General features: G+C 38.1%; 1 protein-coding gene across 2 annotated transcripts in view; it reads right to left on the bottom strand.

Moving 5' to 3' along the window:
• Window positions 1–315: 315 nt before the first annotated feature.
• SLC12A5 (solute carrier family 12 member 5) overlaps window positions 316–20569 on the bottom strand; it is a 60121-nt gene continuing 39867 nt past the window's right edge. Inside the window, exons 17-26 of one of the 2 annotated variants that reach the window (XM_075177721.1) lie at window positions 20302–20470; window positions 19990–20185; window positions 19671–19840; window positions 15166–15297; window positions 13057–13164; window positions 11480–11602; window positions 11146–11333; window positions 8507–8521; window positions 8272–8405; window positions 316–4138 (exon numbers count right to left, since the gene is read on the bottom strand). In XM_075177721.1, coding sequence (XP_075033822.1) covers window positions 4047–4138; window positions 8272–8405; window positions 8507–8521; window positions 11146–11333; window positions 11480–11602; window positions 13057–13164; window positions 15166–15297; window positions 19671–19840; window positions 19990–20185; window positions 20302–20470 — 1327 coding nt within the window. In that variant the 3' untranslated portion in view covers window positions 316–4046. The remainder of the gene's footprint in view (window positions 4139–8271; window positions 8406–8506; window positions 8522–11145; window positions 11334–11479; window positions 11603–13056; window positions 13165–15165; window positions 15298–19670; window positions 19841–19989; window positions 20186–20301; window positions 20471–20569) is intronic. The other variant, XM_075177722.1, reaches the window with a different exon arrangement.

Below are 20569 nucleotides of genomic sequence, written 5' to 3'. Positions count from 1 at the left end.
GCTGGTTACTGGTGCTATACAGGGCCCTGGCAGCCTAGATGTCTGGAAAGAAAAGACACAGCCATTCCAGATTTACTTTGAATTTCATTATTGACAAATTATAGCAGACTCCTATCATCTAGGTTGCCAGAAGTATAAGCTTACAAAGCTTTTCGTTTTGGCAACTTATAGCTGCAAAATGTGTTCTCCTTTTCATGTACTTCTCTAATAGAGGTGTCTGTTTTTTTAATTTTTACATCTAGTTTTACATGTTGCAATGAAAAAAGTTAGTAAATGTTTGGTACACGGGCAACATTGAACACAACATTCAAAGAGTGTAAATAAAATGTAAGTTTATTGCATTTTGTGCTGACAGAAGTCGTAAAACAAATGAAATCGGCACATTAAAGCTGTATGAGTAAGTAAAATAGCATTCAACCACAAAGAACCACACTGTCAATAGCTACACAAAACATAAAACTATTTCTGTAAGATACACAAACAAAAAGCAGCCAGTCTATAGCAGTGTTTCATTTGGTTTGGAACAGTAATATCTGTACATGGATTAAATCTATATCCATAGTTATTAACAGAAGTTTAAAGCATTTTATTTACTAGCCATGTAAGGAAAGAACACTTGGATTACTAGAAAGTACATAAAACATAGAGTGCAGTTGGGGAGTTCTAGATCACATTTGTTGTGGGACTTTCCAAAACACATTTAATTATGTATAAGTGTATATATATTTATATTGCACAACTAGCACAATGTGAGTTTAAATTAATAGGAAACTTGAAGTATTCCGGCTTTTGTAGTGCAACTTGTAAATCTGAATCGCTAAGCTGCCACACTAGCATTGAGTTTCTTATTCCCTCCCACCTGCAAAATGATATAGAACATGCCTGTTAGCAGCATAGTAGTACTGGAAGGTTTTGGAGTAGACATCCTGCCCAGCCCTGTAGCATCCTGTAAAGCAATGTCTGCCATCTCCAGTCTGTACTAGGGACTGAAGAGGGCCGAGCTCTCCCCAATCTACTTCCTTTTTAGGGATAATAGAACTGGTACCAAAATATTTAATTTTCTCAATGGTCCCTGATATGTCTGCATAGAAGCAAGAATGTGCACTTTGCAACGCTGAGCTACACAAATGAATACGAAGTACTAACTAGTTTAGAAGTGAATTCTGGCCTCTTGGTAAGCTGCTCCTCTCTACAAAACACCAATGTGCATGTAGCCACCTTTAAAAATGCATCTATTTCTGTTCAAGCCAGTGCATTGGCAACTTGAAGCCCTCCCCTAGGTTTCCAAATTGGAGTTGGGCAGCTTTTGATAAATGTGTTTTGAATCTAATTTCCAATCATGTTTTGACTTAAGAAAAGGAATAAAAAGCCTTTTCTTGCAAAGCACTTGCACCCCAACATTTAATTTTTTCAAATATTGTCCCAGATGTAGATGACTAAGACAATTCCTTTCAGGTTCAGCTGCTTCAGAGCTAGTGGTTTACGGTTATCTACTCTAAGAAAACATCTGGAGCAAAAATCCTGTTTTTCACTCTTAGAGGCACTTCAAGGAATATATAGCAAAACTCATGGGTCACTCATGTATGTACAAATGTCAAATGGCCTGCTGAACTGGTCACCAATGGTTGCTCCAAGAGATGCAAGGCACAGCTGCCTAAGCTGCGCCAGCTGGAATTTGGCGAGTCAGAATGCCCTTACTGGTTGGGAATATATTTGCACAAAATAACAGCATGCTTGACAAAAACAATGCTCCCCTTAGTCAAAATTTGCAGTGCGTTCACCAGCGTGAGCATGCAAGGCTGGTGAACTCATTCCACACAAGGCAAAATGGACAATACAACATCAAGACACAAACTACAGGAGTAGTTCAAGCCTGTTACAACCGATAATGCTGAGGGGGGAATGCCTCTAGTCAATTATCCACAAAAATAACATCACATCTTTATTTCTCAAAAGTAGAGCAAGATCTGAGTTGGACTATCCTTCCACAGGTGACTTCATGCTAGTTATTTGTTGGGATCATGTATCTACTGTATGTCAGATTCTCACAAACGGAGTACTGTACATTTATTGCAAACACTACACTTTTTTTTTTTTAAATTTTAACATGAAATTACCAGAAATAAGTCCCATATAGATATTTAAGTTGTACAAGGTAATTCTGTAATGAGGTGCTTGAGCTATTAAATAAAATGTTTTAAAGAAAAAAAAATATATAGTAATGTGCTACAAGTGAAAATTTATAACTTTGCATTACATGCTCACTCTACCTTTTTTAAATTCAATTAAATTTAAACATTAGAACTCTGAAATCTGAATAAATATCTGTTTATATATTTATATCTTAAAAGAAAATATATGTATTATATACACTAGTAGGTGCTGTTCAGCACATTTATGCTATGGATGTCACAGCACTATTGACATGACACTAACATGTTTAAACCAAATGGGTTACATTTTTTGAGGGTGTGCTGATTTTGAGATTACAGCATTAATTATCGAATCGCACCTACTGAAAGGGGTAGATAGACTGTTACATCTGGACTGATTTAGGTAGTGGGGGGGATCACCTGCAAGATAATTGTACATAACATTGATCTGAAAAACTGGTCCCTGGAGATAAGTGGATTTCTTGACTAGCATAGTCTATTCGAAAGGTGAGACTGCAAAAGTGTGTGAATAATACCAGTCATTTATAAGTTTAATAGTTCTCCAGCACACTGTTTCACAGATGTTATTGATACACAGCTATCAAACCAGTCAGTGCTACTAATTGTAGACATGTAATGGGAAAATAATAAGGACATTATGCAGAGGGTGAGGACAAGATGCAAGCACAGAAATCACAACTAAAGTAATGGTGATTAGGATGGTGTGACATGAATGTTACATAAGAAATCTAGTCTAGGTCATGCAATGTGAGACAATGGAAGTGGTTCGCAGCCTCTGAAAAGTGCAGTGGTTTCCCTGCCACTAGTCTAAAACAACACAACTCTTGCCCTGCTCTGGTCTGTTTGTCTAAAATATTGGTGTGGTCACTACATGGTTCCTCATAGGCAAGCATACAAAACAAAGGTATAGTGAAAAGTAAAAGGCAGATACAATTGTTCCATGGATTTTTTTTGTTTTTGTTGTTTTTTTTCTTTTTTTTTCTTTTTAGTTTTTGTTTTTTTGCATCAGATTATTATTGCAACATGCTCCTCGGCATCAGAATATATATATATATATATATATATATATATATATATATATATATACACATATATATTTTTTTTATTTAAGACAGCCCTTGCTTGATTTCCTGCACAGCTGAATGGTCCTTTGCACAGCTTTGAATGCTGTATTCAGTCCTCATCCTTATCACTTGTTCCTCGTTTTGGAGTAGATGCAGTCTGAATAAACAGTAAGTTTTTACGTAACCTTTCATCTGTTGCTCCCACAAATCCTGACAGATCAAATTGCTGAAGCCGAGGAGGAAACAGCGGCAGTCAAGAAAAGGGCACAGAGAGGAACATTTGGAACGGTAAAGCATGCTGGTGAATACTCCCCTCTCTCCCTTATCTTGTCACACCAGTGCCTTAATCAATGAAAATGGTCTTTATCACCAAAGGGTGAAGATGGTGCCATAATCGCCTGCTTTCTGCCTGTACAAACCATGTGTTCTCCAAGTCTGTCAGGGAGAGATTGGTGTAACAGTGGATCACAGGATGCACAAAGGGGCCAGTATTGATAGCGTCTTAAGCAGTGCAGCTCAGTTTAAGAAACGTACATAGACTGTATGTAAAGATTTATATATTAACTTCATCAGTGGCACGCTGACGAAAGTATGAGGAACAGTTGCACTTGTGCTGGAATGGAAGATCTGGTGCTGCAGTTCACATGTAAGGGCGTTAGAGGGGAATGGTGGAAGCAAGTGAAGTTTCTGAGCACTGACCATATGCCTCCCAACCATCTCTCCTGCTCGCCTTCATGCCTTTTGAATATGGAGAGAGGTTTGAAGGCTCTTGCTAAGTGCGGCAAAAACTTCATCCAGGTTCTGATGTTCAAGAGTAGATGGTAATGACCTCACGTCCTCCCCCGCGAACCAACATAACTCGGTCCAGATGTTCTGTAAGGACTTCTAAAAATTCCATATCTGGAGACAAGTTCTTGAGGAACATAACATCATTCAAAAACAAATTGGCAACAAGATCATCATCACCATTTATTTATATAGTGCTACTAATTCCACAGCGCTCTACAGAGAACTCATTCACATCAGTCCCTGCCCCATTGGAGCTTACAGTCTAAATTTCCTAACATACACACACACACACACACACACACACACAGACAGACAGACTAGGATCAATTTGATAGCAGCCAATTAACCTACTAGTATTTTTTTGGAGTGTGGGAGGAAACCTACGCGAATACAGGGAGAACATACAAACTCCACACAGGTAAGGCCATGGTCGGGAATTGAACTCTTGATCCCAGTGCTGTGAGGCAAAAGTGCTAACCACTTCGCCAATCATGCTGATCGGAAAAACTAACTTCCCATATGGTGGGATAAACATAACCCAAATTTCTTTGGATGGATATGCCAGAATAAAAATGTGTAAATGCGGAATATGTAAATAAGCACAAACAATATATTTACTTACAGAAGATAAGATAGGTGTGTTTTTTGTTTTTTTATCAGTTTCATATTCCTGAATGCCAAACTCCAGCCAATAATGCTGGTACACAATTCTAAGTTTTTTTTGCTTGTTTTTTTTCTCTCAAAAATGTTTTTATGTTTTGTGCTGCTATTAATGTTATTGTTAAATATTAATAAAAGTTAATATTTTTCTCACTATTGATTTGGAATCCACTGTATTTAAACAAGAGCAACACTTTATATCTCTTCCTCCAGTTACTTATGTGACCAAACTTGGATTAATTAGACTATAGCCAGCACTGTGAGATAATTAACAAAAAAAATAATTACCTATTGCTTGCAGTGTGACAGGTCATTGAAACCTGATTTTTTTACTGGGATGACTACTGATCAGTATCTGATCAGTGGTTGACTACTTTTGTACGTGAATATTGGATAAAGGTACCAATTGAGCCTTGATTCAGTGGTTCAGTAAAATTTAAGACTGAACAGTATTTTATCCACATAGAATATCACTTGTTCGTTTTGAAACATGTTCCCTGCCAGAAGTGTATGCCAATCTTGTGCCTCAGGAGGCTATTCCACTTTTTACATTTTTGTACTGCAAAAAATGCTTAGGTCTATTAACATAATTAGTTCAACCCACAAAATATACCACAAATGCTATTGTGGTATATTTTGTAACGGTTATAGGGATTCCAAATATGTATACTTTAAGGGATCAACCTATTTTATTATTTGTTTAATATTAATCTTAACATGCTATAACATAGACTTGGATATCAGTGAAATCTTATGTTAACACATACTTTGATATGAAGTGATCATTGTGTAGACCTGATCGCTTCTTGCATTCTTCCGACCTGATGCTGTTAATCACAGTCAGTGACCATGATTAAGAAAGCAGAAAGAGAACACCTCCAGGATATAGAAGTTATGCCTGCTTTCCCCTGGAAGTGGAATATTATAATTATCATCTTTTATTTATAAGGTACCGCAAGGCTTCTGCAGCACCGGACATAGTCTTAAAAAAAGTACCACCTATATACATTCTATGGTGGGAGAAGGTTAAAGATTAAGAGTTATGTTTAAACAAATTTAAAAAACATTATGATGGTGTTCTTGGTTAACGGGCATCAAGCTGTACACTACACGTCAAATGTTGAATTTAATGTGGAATTATCATTAAACTATTATATCTTTGCTGGCACCTAGTAAAATTAATTTGTGGAGATGAAAATGTGTAACGGAAGTGATGTCATGCACTTCCTCTGAATTTGAATCCCCTACCATGCAGTGACAGTGAGCGACAAGGAGTGGGACACATGAGGGAGTGATAACACTTGTGTCTGAGGGCAGCTGTGCAGTCAGAAGGTTAGTTTTGACCCCCTGTGTTGAAGAGTAAGACTTGTCATTACCTGCCATCTGCCCGTGGTGAGCAGCAGGAGGGACCTGGTATGCCGGTGGCAGACATGGCATGTGTGGAGGGCATGCCGTATTCGCTTGCTCTGGATGATGAACTGCTAGCCCATTTTCCCCGTTGGAGAGTTCTGGCGCAGTGACTGTCTTATCCTAACACACAACCCCGTTCTCGACCCCATTAGGGTGAAGGTGCCTGGGTCTGACCCTGTGAACATATTACAGCACTCCTCCTTGGGTTGAGCTGCGGTGGACAAGGTGTACACCCAACACTCTCCCGCTCCTGCAAGTAATTCATGAGCCTGTGAATTCCACTGCCATGGCACCCTGCATCCTGATAGCAGTATGCATGGCCAGGGGGGCAGTGGCAGCAGGCTACTGCCAGCCGCCCTCCGTGTCTGTCACACATGGTACTGTGGGGATGGGTCTGGAGCCACTGCTTGTAAGCAGAGAAGGTGGATGTTTTTGTGACTGCCACTGACTCGAGTGGATGGTCTTGTGTGTAACATGGTATGAACCAATGGCAGTAACACTCATATAGTAATCTACATTACCTAAGGTAAATTTTAATTAAATGTATCAAATAACTGGTTTGCTTCTTTTCCCACTTCTAGTAGAAATATGAAATAATAAAATTCTGTGTAATGCACTCCGACTGCATTCTATAATTAGGCATGTGGAAAATACCAGAAAGTTTGGTAAAGTCAACATTTATAAATAACAACTGAAAAGGTTGGAGAAATCTATTTGCATACAACTTAGTCACCGATTTTGATAGATTTTGGTACCTGGTAGATATATAGAACTGAGGGATATAGTCTGCTCTAGGTTTATCATAGTAATTTGTGTTACCTGGTAGATATCTGGGACTTCAGAAGTCTGGAATGTAGTCCTGTCTAGAGTTATCAATATTTTGTGGTATATGTGGGACTGCCGAATGTAATCCTGTCTAGGGTTATCACTATTTTGTGGTAACTGGTAGATATCTGGGACTGCGGAATATAGTCCTGTCTAGGGTTATCACTGTTTTGTGGTAACTGGTAGATATGTGGGACTGTGGAATGTATTCCTGTCTAGGGTTATCACTATTTTGTGGTAACTGGTAGATATGTGGGACTGAGGAATGTACTCCCCTGTCTTAAGTGGCACCTTATAAATAAAAATTAATAAAAAATAATTAATAATTTTGCATCACTAACAAGGTTAATCAGATGTATTAATATGAAAATATAAACTAAGCCACTGCATTAAATGATAAAATATCTGTTATGACTGCCTATGTTTTGTATGTGACAACAGTACCTATAATACACCAGAGGTGTTGCTGTTCTGCTCTTTAACTCTGCAACATGCCTGAAGGAGTTAATCTCCTTGCGTGATGCCTAATTAGAACTGCACCTGTCGTACTGCTTCAAATACCTGCCTCAAGCTGTGCTCTGTGCAGTTCATCCGTTTACTCCTGGCTGCTGCTGCCCTGTTCCTGTGTTTGCGCCATTGCTTGATCTTCTGTTGTGACCCTCGGCTTGATTCCTGGACCCTGCTCGTTTGCCTGTTGCCCTGACCTTTGGCTTGACTTCTGGACCTCGCTTATTCGCTTGTGACCTTGATCTCTGCCTGGCTATTTGGATTTTGTTTATCTGATCTCTGCTTGATCCCTGGACTCTGTCTGCTTCCCTGGACAGCCTTGTGCCTTCTGGACTGGGGTAAACCTATAATACCTGTTCCTGCCATTTTACTATACAGTCTCTTTTGGAACCTGTTCTTATCCGTGGATTTGAGTTATCTTTTTTTATGTATTTACCTGACTGAATAAAGACACTTTGCTTTATACCTTCCGTTGCTCTTTGTGACTGCACTGGGAATCATAACAGTATCATTTTACTAAAATGGACATTTTGTCTTTGGTTTACATTTAGTTTATGTGGTAAAACATAATGTTAAAGGAAACTATAATGGGTTTTCATTATAAATTCCTTGTAGTAGAACAGTAGGCTTAAGTCCCACTAATGTATTTTAATGGAAGAGCGAAACTTTAATGTTTTTATGTATGGAAACAGAGTACACTGTAATAGTTGTCTACAGCAGAGCTTCTGATCACCGCTAAATCAGTAATCTAGCAGACTTCCTAAAATCTTCCATCTTGCAAAATTTGAACTTTCATCATTTAACTTGAGCTTAGTCACCTACATTGTCACAGAAAAGGATACAGTTTTCATCCCCTTTCCTATTACGAGGTGGTCCAGGCATATTGAGAAGAACAAGTTTTGCATCGTGAGATTTCTTCACTATAACTTCATTCAGTTTTACAGCTGTGTGCATCCTGCGGACGTTTGATTGGTTTCTGGATAAAAAGAAACAGAATGAGAAGCATTACATATACATCAACTAAAATATCACTCCTGCTAATGGAACTTACTAAATATGTGAAATATTAAGACTTACAAGTTCTCCCACTCACTTTGATTGCAAGAAAGAAAAAAAAACATGAAAATTAGTCTAAAAAAAATTCATATATTCGGTACTCACGAACGCCACTTATTAAACATGCGTCTCAACAAATAACTTAATACGAAATGCTGATGGATTGAGTTCATTTAAAAATGTGTCTAAGGATAATGTTTTGAGGTCAGGGGCTTTGTTCTGTAAATACCATTTTGACACCACAGATCTCCTGGTGCCTTAAGCACTGTACCCAAGGCAACCATTGTGACCACCATGCCTGTGGAATCCTAAAACACTATAATTTCCCATAATTATGGCATTGCAGCATGTTGAGATCTCCTAGCAGAACCAATTATTTTACCAATGCACAAATACATTTGATGTGACCAGGGCCTCTACTTGCAGATCGGTGTAGCCACAGGATTATGATTTGCGCAAGAGTATGCAAAATTTGTTGATCTAAAAATTGGAGGAACATAGTTACCTGGGCTGCAAGTCAAGAGGACCACCTTACATGCTGTAAGAATTATAATATTTAACCCACAATAAAAATCTATAATTTACAGCCAGACAATATAATACAATCACTTCTTCTCTGACACTACAAAAAAGAGATCTAGTGAAGAGACTTTATAAAACAAGATCACAGCCCCAAATAATGGGATGCTCAAATTAAAAATAAAATCTCCATATCTGGGAAATCTGAATTCGGCTAGGGGTCAAATACGACTAATATTTCTAGGTTTTACACAAAATCTTTAAACAACCTATGCTGCCTGAAGGTGAGAATGTTCCCAGAACTTCCTCTCAGCATACAGGCAGCCATCCAACCTCAAACAATTAGTTATTTGCAGTTCTAAGTGACTCAGTGAGAAGCGACGATCCTTTTGGTCTGCAGAACAGGTGTGAAACACACATATATACCACTGCCAGGGTACCAGACTATAGTCACAGCAGGAACAGAGCATTCGGTATACTTTATCCTGCAATTTGGCATCCCTAATTATGTGTGAAGTGCAAAGTGCACCTCTGCAGACTTTGTGGATGAAACAAGGCAAACATTTTGAGTAACAAGTCAACACTGCACTACCACGTTTAACTAGATAGTAATGCAGATTTAATGATTGCTCCAACAGTACTATAGTTGGTTTAATATAGCTAATTGCACAATAATGCCTTCTAACAAAACTCATCCAAGGGTCTACATATGCAGACATTTGCCATTGGTGGTTTCTCTTTGCTTGTGCAAATAGTACAAGCAATGCCAGGGTACATTTCCATCTAGCTGGAAGAGAACATATCAGATGATGTGGAAAATTATTGTGACTTTTTAACGCGTGTGCTGGATGTTTGCTGAAATATGCACTGGATCTTCCTTGACAATTATAATATGCTCTCTATGTTTCTGTATTATTAGATTAAGTATATGACATGAGGATGTGATATTTTTTTTACTAGAGCTGCATAGTAAAAGAAAAGCTTCTATTAACACCCAAAGAGAAGAAATTCACTACTTTTTTACAGTCATGTCCTGGTGACTGTTGCTTTGTGGTTGGCCCCTTTTCTTTTGCATGACAGTCTGATTCTGCATGGTGGCTATATCTTGAAAGTTTGTACGATTGTCAACTTTGGACATATCGATTCATTCAACTGAACAAAGTATAGGGAGTATATTTCTGCAGCGGGCGATGGATTTAATGTTACAAAAATGTAACAGAATTGAGGGCTATTATAGCCCAAAAATATCCACTAATGGAAATAGAAGTCCAATGACAATATTTAATAGTAAACAACCCACCAACTAGCAGTATATTAGGAGTTCAAAGCCTGGGACCCTATGCCTCTCAGAAATACAACAATAACCCCTCTGCAGAGGATTATTTAGAACTTTTAATTCCAGGCATTCTGACACCTTATGTGCTGATTGGACTGTTTGGCACATACTGAAGCAGCTTTATAATTTGTGCTCTACACGGTGTGTGAATTGAACATTTATTGAATGATTCCTTACAGAGGCATCGGATGGTGTATTTGTCCCAAATGGCAGGGGTCCTGGATATCAAACCTCAGCCATTCTCCTAGTTGTGGGGAGAGGGCGTACCATGACATATTTCCTATGAATGGATATCAATTGGAACTGAAATACTTATTTTAAAGGTTTTAAAATTCTGCCTATGAGACTATTCATATGTGCGAAGAGCAGGATAGTTTTTTAATTGGGAATATCACAGTAAAATAACTGTATTGTGCTAATACCAGCATCCAGTGTGTTCTCTTGAGCACCTGACCTTTAAAACAGATGCTTTTGTTGAAAATGGCTTCTGTTCAGCTCTATTGAAGAAGACTGTTGTGAGTGCACAGTGCAGTATGTTTCCCAGCACGGCGGACCTCTCTTATTTGCTACATCCGGGACTGTTTAAACAGGGGGTGCACTTGTCCAGAAGTGGGTAACCCCTTTAATTAAAAACCCATATTTCCCAGATATTTCCAAATATTCAAATCCAGAGGATGTCTTTCCACCGGTATAACCTTCCTCTTATAAAAATATGTGTGGAATATAGGTTTAAAACGTCTTACAAATAACAGTCATTGGCTCCTATGGTCAAAATAGCAAGCTAACAGTATAATTATCTGCTTACGGTTTCATGTTGAACAAGTCTTTTATCCCCTCCGAAGTGCTAGGACTTTTACTCTTGTTTTTGTCTGCTGTGAACTTATCCTTTGTCCAGGTAAGGTGCACTTTTTCTTGAGAAGTGTCTGGTTCCTCTGGTGGAGATTGGGGAGTACCAGAGAAACCTGTTGCATTTTTATCATGTATTAATTGTACCTGAGTATAGAGGAAATCCAATTATGGATAGAGAAATACAAAGACACAAAGATAGGTAAGGAATAAATATGACAACTTTCAGCAACGCAGTTTCCAAAGGAAAAGTCTTAAAGAATCATGAGAAAGAATCCTAAAGCTAACGTTACCTCTTCTTCAGACTTTTCCTCACAATCTCCCACTTGTTCGTCCGGAACACTTAGATGCAGCCGAGAGTTTGTGGGGTTCTTACGTCGTATTGATCCACGTGATTCATCTGTAATGCTCTGAATCTGTGTGGGTTGGAAGATAATACACCGTAGACCACAACTAATACGGACAATGTTTTTTTCTGAAACGTCTCTACCTTTAGAAACTTTTAAAACTGGCAATGTGTGGCAGGTCGAAAAGTCCCAAACCGTATGCTGTTTAAGCAAAACCACAAGAAAACAAGCTATAGAAAAAGAGGTGGTTGTGAAAGGTGAAATAGCTCAAGCCGCATGCTGTTTGCGCTATCTGGCCATTCAGAACATAAGAGGAGACACAAGACACTTATTAAATATGAGGACAATCATTTATTGATTAATGGGGCAAAATGAATTATGATCTTAAGGGGGCAATATTTTATGAATATATCAGGGTGGCCAAACAGGTATGATTATTTTAAGAGGGCATATATTATTACTTATTATTTCATGATTTGTGCACAAGTTATAGTGCACACTTGAGGCACTACTAGTGCCAGCATGCACTTGCACCCATATGATTATTAATAATCATTTTTGCCCCCTTAATAAATAATGATAGCTCTTATAATTAAAGAGTGTAATTAGTATTAGAGATGTTCACTGACCCCCGGGTTTAGGTTTTGGATCTGGATTAACTTCGTGTTTTGGTTTTCGCAAAACCGCCCTCGTGTGTTTTGGTTTTGGATCCCTATTTTTTTCTAAAATCCCCTTTTTTTTTTTTGCTAAAATCACATAATTCGACTCTTTTTTTTTGTTCGTACATTATTATTAACCTCAATAACATTCATTTCCAGTCAATTTTTGTGAAGTGACAAGTACACTGCTACCCCTCTTGTTTCGGTATGAGCAATGTCACTGGAGACTGAGAAGTGACAAGAACACTGCTACCCCTGTTTCTGTGTGAGCAATGGTGCTGGATCTACTGGGGAGGGAGGTACTTATGGAATCCAAAACCCACGAGATCCGACAACGCAATGATGACATTTTGCCTCGATTCAGATCTGAGGACTCACGAAAGTACAGAGTCGGCTCGCGAGCCTACTCGGATCCCCTACGTTTGGGTGGGTTCGGTTTTCAGAAAATCGAGCCCGAGCATCTCTAATTAATATGTGTATTGTGCCTCCTCTTGTGTTCTTATTTGCCAGATACAGTTTGAGAATCCACCTCTAATTTCTGACGGTTTGTCAAACCACAACTTAAATTTCATGCTTAGCATTCTTACTGTGTAACAAAATCAGAACGGCGATGTTTAATGTGGCGATTTGAAAGACAGCGTTTTTAAGCGGTTTAGTAAAATTGGTGGTTTGAAAACGAAAACCGCCAACAAAATCTCTGAAAAAGACGGCAGTTTCAGTAAATTGCACTATTGTCTATATCTCCCCCTTGGTTTCCAAAACAGTGTGACTGCCGGCGTAGCGTTAGTACAGTGTCTATATTCTCCATTATTACTACCTCATCTGTTCTAACTTTAGGCTCTCGTGGTCATTTTGTACATTTACCTCTCGCTCCCGTTCTGTTTTGGTCAAATGCATTTGCTTCAGGATTTGCGATCTTTGCTCCATCCCCAAAGTCTTCTCGTAAGTGTAAGCTGAGATATCGCTGTCATGCTAGGAATAAAAAGATAGCTAAAATGATCAGCTACATAATTTGAATAAATTAAGGTATGTTGGTAAATATTGTTCTTGACTTTTATTAATCACGAAAATATTCTACATTTACAATTTTAAGTAGATACAAATCAGCAACAAAGTCAAAAACATAATTTAGTCATGATAGATGCTGTAAAAAAAAAAACAAAGTAAGTAAAGTTTCTGGCCACAAGTAATATATAACATTTTAAAGAGATATAATACTAAAATATATAATATGTTTTATATACCTTTATTTGCTAACTAAAACAAGTCCAAGGGATTGCTTGGTAATGGAAAACATTCCATCATTTCAAAAGTGATATTTCATAGGGGCAGTGTTCTGTTACAGTTTATAAAATATATTTAATTTACATGGGTAAATCTGGCAGTTTGTCGGCCCCCACTCAATTAGAGCAGATATTTTATAAAGCATCTACGAACTATAAAATTTGTCGACGCACGGGATGTTTAGCTTTGTGCAAAAATTCTACAGAATGTCCACTTAGGGCAAGGTTCACATCTACACTGTGCTTTTAGGGACTGCATCCATAAACCACGGATGAGCCTACTTTGTGGATGCAGATGATAATGCGCATGTTGGAACGTGTAAGAAAAGTCACTTCGAAGTCCAAGCCATCATTATTGTCTTTTTTTTTCTCCTACAATACTGCTCATTTGAGCATCATTTATTCCTTAAAGGGACACCATTACCAAGATAATAGTAATAACAAATAACCTTTTAGATTTTAACACAAAAGTGGCTTTTGCTTTATTATATATATGTGTTTTTATTTAAGCTTAACTTTATATTTTGTGAAATATTGCTTGTATGGACTTTGAAGTGTTATATCAATTTTCAGTTTGCATAGCCTTACTTCTGCAAATAGGATACATCCACCCTGTTGTTTAATTTTATTTGCAGTTGGATTATCCTGTGCCAAATCAATTATACATAACCATATCTGGTGGTCATTCTAATATACATAACCATATCTGGTGGTCATTCTAATATACAGAGCTATCTGGTCCCCATTTTAATATCCTGTGTTTTAAAAACCATTCCCTGATGCCAGGTCTAATATACAGTGCCTTCTCTATTTCTATCTGCACTTGTGCAGAGAGAGTGCATTATGGGTATCCACTTACTTTAGATTGTTTTCTCAGGGCAGTGATCACACATTTCCTCTGTGAAGAAACAATCCTTTATCTGATACACATAGTACTTCCGCTTAACTACTACTAGTTTCGTAAAGTTGCCTGATAATTTTGTGACTGGTCAGGATTATAGCAGTAAAAATGAACATCCTTAAATGGCTATAACTTTTCCAGACCCTAGCAGTTGCGGTCCTGCTTTTCTTACCATGTAACGTGCAAATAGCTCTCATAAACTAACTGTCCTTTTGCAGGGATGAAAGAGGTTCTATGGCTACATATGCACTGCAAGGACGAATACTGTTACACATTTGTAAGTAACCCGTATTGGAATTTTTGAGCAAAAATATACCCTGCATCTAAATAGCATTTGTATTCAATTGACGTAATTAAACATGTATTTTCTTCAGAAGGCATCAAGGGGAACATTAAAAGAAGCAGGAGTACGCCCAGAAACTTAAGATAACCTGTGTTTCAATAGGAATTAAACATGAACCATGAAATATGACATTTCTATTTATGTACATTTGTCTGCCTGAGTTAATTACTTTCAGAACATCTTTTTTTTTTTAGAACCGAGGGAATGGTTTGTAAAATATTTGTACGAATGTTAGTATATTAAGTCCAGTGAACAGTTTGGTGATATGTGGGCAAAAAAGTTTTGGAAAGTGGTATACACTTAACTTGCATTCAAAGGCAAGTTATAGCCATTAATATATTAAATAAATAATGTATATGTATGCACATACATTTTTGTACCCATACCAAACTACAACGACATTTACCAGGGGCACATCAAGGGTGTGGAGTCTGAGTAAAACTCACCATTTCTACTACTTCTACTTCCGCATTAATTCGTAGGTGGTACAAGAAGGTGGTCAGATCTTTCTTCATCTGGATACTGTTATCATCCATTTGAGCCACTGTGAAGATCCGCATTGTACATCTTTTCCAGACCTTTGTAGACAGGATACATATCATTACTCACTTGATGACAGACTATAAACACTTTTCAATTGGAGATCTGGATTATTATTTTAGTTAGTAGGATTATTATGTTAGCAAGTATAATGGTTGATCTGCAATTCAATTATCTAGACATTATCACTTGTAGTCCTGTAATTGCATAATATGCCATGGAGTAGAATCATGCCTGTTTTTTAATCATACATACAACTCTCGCTAACAAGCTGGGAAAGATTATTTCCATAAAAGAAAATTAGATAATGACCATCATGGTGTAAGCTCCGTAGATGAGATGGTAATTACTTCAGTTCTGCTTGCTTTAGTAGGCCCTGTCCAACCTCGATATCGCGCTGCTATTTGATAACATATTCTGCCTTGTTGTGTATTACCATAGTTGCCAAATAGCCCTAATTTTCTGGGACAGTCCCAGGTTCTAAAGATTTGTCCCTGGAAATGTCCTTGTTTTTTATTAATGAACAACTGCAGAGTACAAGTTCTGTTATTCTATATATTATAAGCATTTTCTATTATCTGTTATTATTCATGTGCCTTTATTGATCAACATGCATTTATGAGCCATACTTAAAATGCAAAACACATTATAGCCAAGTTCATTCAGTCTTTATACTCTTAACTGGGTACACACTATAGGGTTTTCGTCCAATAATCGGGTCAACCAGCCGACATACGACCGCTCGTTCGAAAGTCGGGTCAGTGTGTGTAGTTACACGATGGTCGAAAGTCTGCCCAAATGGACGATTGTCGCCTCATTTGGTTGGTCGTACCGTTAAATATTTGCGTTCCAATCTCCTTTCCGTTGTGTAGTGTGTATAAACTTCCGACCGATGTTGCTTCAGTGTGTACGAAATTGCAATCATTGCTCACGACAACATGGCTGTAAAAAGTCGCTAAAGGGACGTCCGCTCTTCCATTTATCGTCTAAAACAAGGCTAGTGTGTATTGCAGTCCATGGACCGAACGATCGGACCAGCGATCGCATGTAAAATCGATCAGCATAAAAAGTTGGTGGAAAATTTTGTAGTGTGTACCCAGCTTTAGAAAGAAACATACATGATTGGAACTGATAAAAGGGACCAGCGGCATAACTAGAACTTGTGGAACTATTAAAGTGTCCCTTTAAGTTCACTGCTGACTGAAGATACTGCAGAACGGTGGTAGCTAAAAGGGGCCCTTCAGCCACTGGACCAATTGCAGCTGTTACCCCGAAAGTTACGCCCGTGCATAAGACTGTTGCCCACATTCTTCTCGCATAAACTCAAGGTGCCAAGAATGTCCTTGTATATAACACAGATTCCCCTCAGAATGTTCATATACCATTACACATGATTTTTTTAAGACTATTTAGCCTTCTATAGTCTATAAATAAATTATATTTGGCAAACTCCGTGGCATGCCACATAATTGGCTGTGAACACCTCTAGAATGCATGGGCACCTTTACAATGCCATATATTTCAGAAAACATCTACACTGGTGTGATGAAACAATTCTTTGGAATACTGTTTAACTTTTTTGCCCCCCATCTCCCCCCAAGGCAGATAACGGGCATGTTCAATAACCCAGTCTTCTACAGATATCTTTCACATTACAATTGGCACGAGCATTACTGCTTTACCTTTAAGTCACACACTCTCCCTTGAGCCGGCCTTTGGCTAGGCAGGAGTAATTTTAAACATCTCGGCCTAAAGGCTGGGGCCGTTTTGCACCGCACTATTTATTTTTTCTCACCGTTTGTCACTCCACTTTTTTCTGTTTTTTTTTCATGGATTTTAGGGTGTGGAAAGGTCCTTGAGGGCTCTCCCCCCCCTCGAAGATCTAGGGGGGGCTGTGTGGCCATCAGTTTCCGGCCCCCCCGCAATCCATCGTGGGTCCTCCTTTCCGGGGGTTGGACGAGTTGCCAAACCCTGGGTGAAGCTTTGGCGGATTCCAGGGGCTAAAGGGACCCCCCTAGCCTTGCAGCGAAGGGGGTCTGAAGACCTTTGCCCCCTAAGGGTCATTATGGATCTGGGGGTCAGGGGACTAGGGCCCTTCCTTTCTTGAAGAGGGCCAGTTCTGCATCCCTTGTGCATGTTTTTTAAGTTTTCACTTATTTTTTCGGACACTTGGGCACGAGAGCACTGATTACACAGACTTTCAATAAAAATAAATAAAAAAATTGCTGCTTTACCTGTGTAATGTACTTAGCGATGTAGTGTTGTCTGAGCACGGTTGACATTTTTTGCCCGAGCAAGATGTTAATCGCCTGGTGATAAATTTTGAACTTCATATGACCTCTTTGAGCATAGGGTGAGAATAAATACTTCTTATCATCATCCCTCTGAGGATGCCTTTCACATTGTAGTACTACTGTGTCATCCTTAAACTGCAGCAAATAGTCACTGGTACAGATGTACCACTGCTAGGGATAATGTCCTCAAAGTCCACAAAGGTGTGACTAAAAGAAATCTCTAGAGATTTATAATATTCATTATTGCCTGAACTGCCACCATGGCTTAGTCAGTGAATCATTTCATGTGTTTGTCACATTTTTGGGGGGCGGGGTGGGGGGTACTTTTCTTCATACAAGTCATCATTCTGTATAGAGTAACCCACAGTCAGAACAATAAATATCATGAATAGGCCTTGGCGCTTCCCAAAATAATAATAAGGTCTTCAATTAAAGGGGATGGACAGAACAGCTAGTTATAGTGACAAGTACAAAAAAAATGACCTTTGCATTACAAAAAAAATACAACAGGTAAGATAGCAAATGATACATTGCCTAGGAATTGTAAAACTTAATGTATATGGGTAATGACCAGTGTAGAAACAATTAGATTCATTGCAATACCAAATTAAATAAAGGGAAGTTGATGGTGGCAGATGTGTGAAGATGTGGGCAATATAGGTAAATCAGGCACTGCTCTGGGCACAGAATAGTAGTAAAGACGAGAAGATTATAGGATCATATAAGTCCCAGCTCACATCAAAAGTCACAAATAGTAACATTGACAGACGGTTTTCCCTAGAACAGGAGGCGTGAGCATCAGAGGCGCAGTTAGTGCCTTTTATAAAGTTAATAAGTCTACAGACACGTGACATTTCTTGACCCTTCCGTATTAGCTTCTTTTCATTCCATGCACTGTGATTGGCCTAATTTTCCAGGGGGAATAAATTATTTGCTAAATTTTAGGCAAATCTGGACTAATTTGCAAATCGCTGAAATTAGAAGATTTTGAGAATCAGCTGAATGGAGTCACCCATCTATACTCCCAACGTATCACTGCTGCGTCTTGCAGAATGAGTGATTTTGAGAAATGGAAAAACCAATAAAGTGCATAAGCCGACGTGCCGTTTCTTGGACAGTGTGTTACTTTCTTACCAAAAAACTCCACAAAATCTAAGCTTTACTTGGAAACAAGTCCACTTAAATATAAACAAAAATGTTCTTTGAATTTAACCTATTTTTAAGTCACAGATCACTTACACATCTAGAAGATACATAAGAAGGAAGGTGTAAGCATTTAAAGATCTTAGAATAAAGTGAATGTGATATGTGAAATATAAATTATAGCAATCAAACCTCAATACATTAAGTATGGCTGCCTTCTTCGGCATATTCCTGTGTTTGTTAGTAGGTGTGAAATGTAGAAAAAAGTAAAAAAATACATAGAGGAAATAATACTGTAAATAACAGAAAGTACACAGTCTCAGCAATTTCTGATATTTCCAATATTATTTCTATCATACCACACTATAGGGCATATTTATTATAAAGTGGCAAGCCCTATGGCCAATGAAAATAGGAGGTTTTTTTTTAAGGCAATAGGGCTTCACGGAGATAAGCTTCCCCATGCCTATATAACATGCATAACGATAACAGGTGAAATTATTTACAAAATACTTTATTCTTTGAAAAAAAACATTTCTGCAATGGTGAATATTTTAAAATATTTCTTTATATATTATAATTATTTTGCGGTGATAAGCTGAAGGGGAGTCATTTACTAATGCAAGTCGTATTATTCTGGTAAATGTACAGCACTTTCATATATATATATATATATATATATATATATGTATGTATATATATATATGTGTGTGTGTTTATTGAGGTTTTTTTAATACAACCATAAATAATTAAACTAAGTATTTTGAAAGATATTTTTGCAAACAAATGTTTGTCGCATTACCAGGTATTTTAATTATATTATAGTTTAGATTTACAAGTCAAGAGAACAATTATGTAATAAGAGAACATTTCGTTTCTTCGTCTGTCCCTGAGGTTTGTTTTTTTTCTAGCTTTTCAAAAGGGAATTTTAATGAGCACTCTGCGGACATAAGGATGTGTCATTAGTTAGTTACCTTGTGGTGACGCAGGAGGAATGGCAAAAGCATCAGCATACCGCCATCATGGACCACCCACCAAACATCAATATTGCCTTCAGAAAATCTCTCCTGATTTCCAGGGAACATGGCCACATTCTTGGTGGCAATCAGAGCCAAGTGAGCAGCAGTTGTTTCCCTTACAAGTTCTGTAATAAAAAAAAATGGTATCTATAACAATGGTATTAGTTCAAAAAAATTAATCTTTGGCAGAGAACTATGGCATGCAAAGATGAAAAACACAAAGTTCATGAGTTTAAGTAGGTATGACATCATAATAACTATCAAGAAATAGTACCAATGAAGTTTCTCCAAGTTTGATGGTCTTCTTTTTGTCTCCAATTCCTTGGCCACCCAACAAGAACGGTGTTATGTTGCAGTCCTCCAAGTCCACTGGATTGAATCAAATGAGAAATGCCATCTCTGATATTGGAAGAGATAACCACCTGGCAAAAACCCTTTACCTTCTCAGCTTCCATAAGTCGACGGAGAGACTGGATTAAAACACATTGAAATGGAAGGAAAAGATACAAAGCATGAAACCTAGAATATACCCATGTAATTGTTATACATGTGTCTACAGTGTAAATATAAGTATGACGTCATTCACCTCTTCAGCACGCTGCGATTGTGGATGATTCTCTAAGTACGTCCCTTCCAGCACGGAGCCAACAATGGTCAACCCTTTACCTGCCTTTAACTGAGAGGTCAAGGAGAGAAGCTGGGGGTGAACAACATTTTGGTCTTGATCCACTCGAACTAGAACAAGCAACTGAGGCCTACAATGAAGAACAGAACAATTAACTTCTCTGAATGACATCCAGTGTACAGCACTTTTATCTGGCCTGATCTACATAAGAGCTTCTAAGCCAGGAAGC

The sequence above is a fragment of the Mixophyes fleayi genome, chromosome 6, assembly GCF_038048845.1.
Source record: "Mixophyes fleayi isolate aMixFle1 chromosome 6, aMixFle1.hap1, whole genome shotgun sequence".
Classification (NCBI taxonomy): Eukaryota; Metazoa; Chordata; class Amphibia; order Anura; family Limnodynastidae; genus Mixophyes; species Mixophyes fleayi.
Note: the sequence above shows the minus strand (reverse complement) of the source record. Positions and strands in the feature narration are given on the sequence as shown.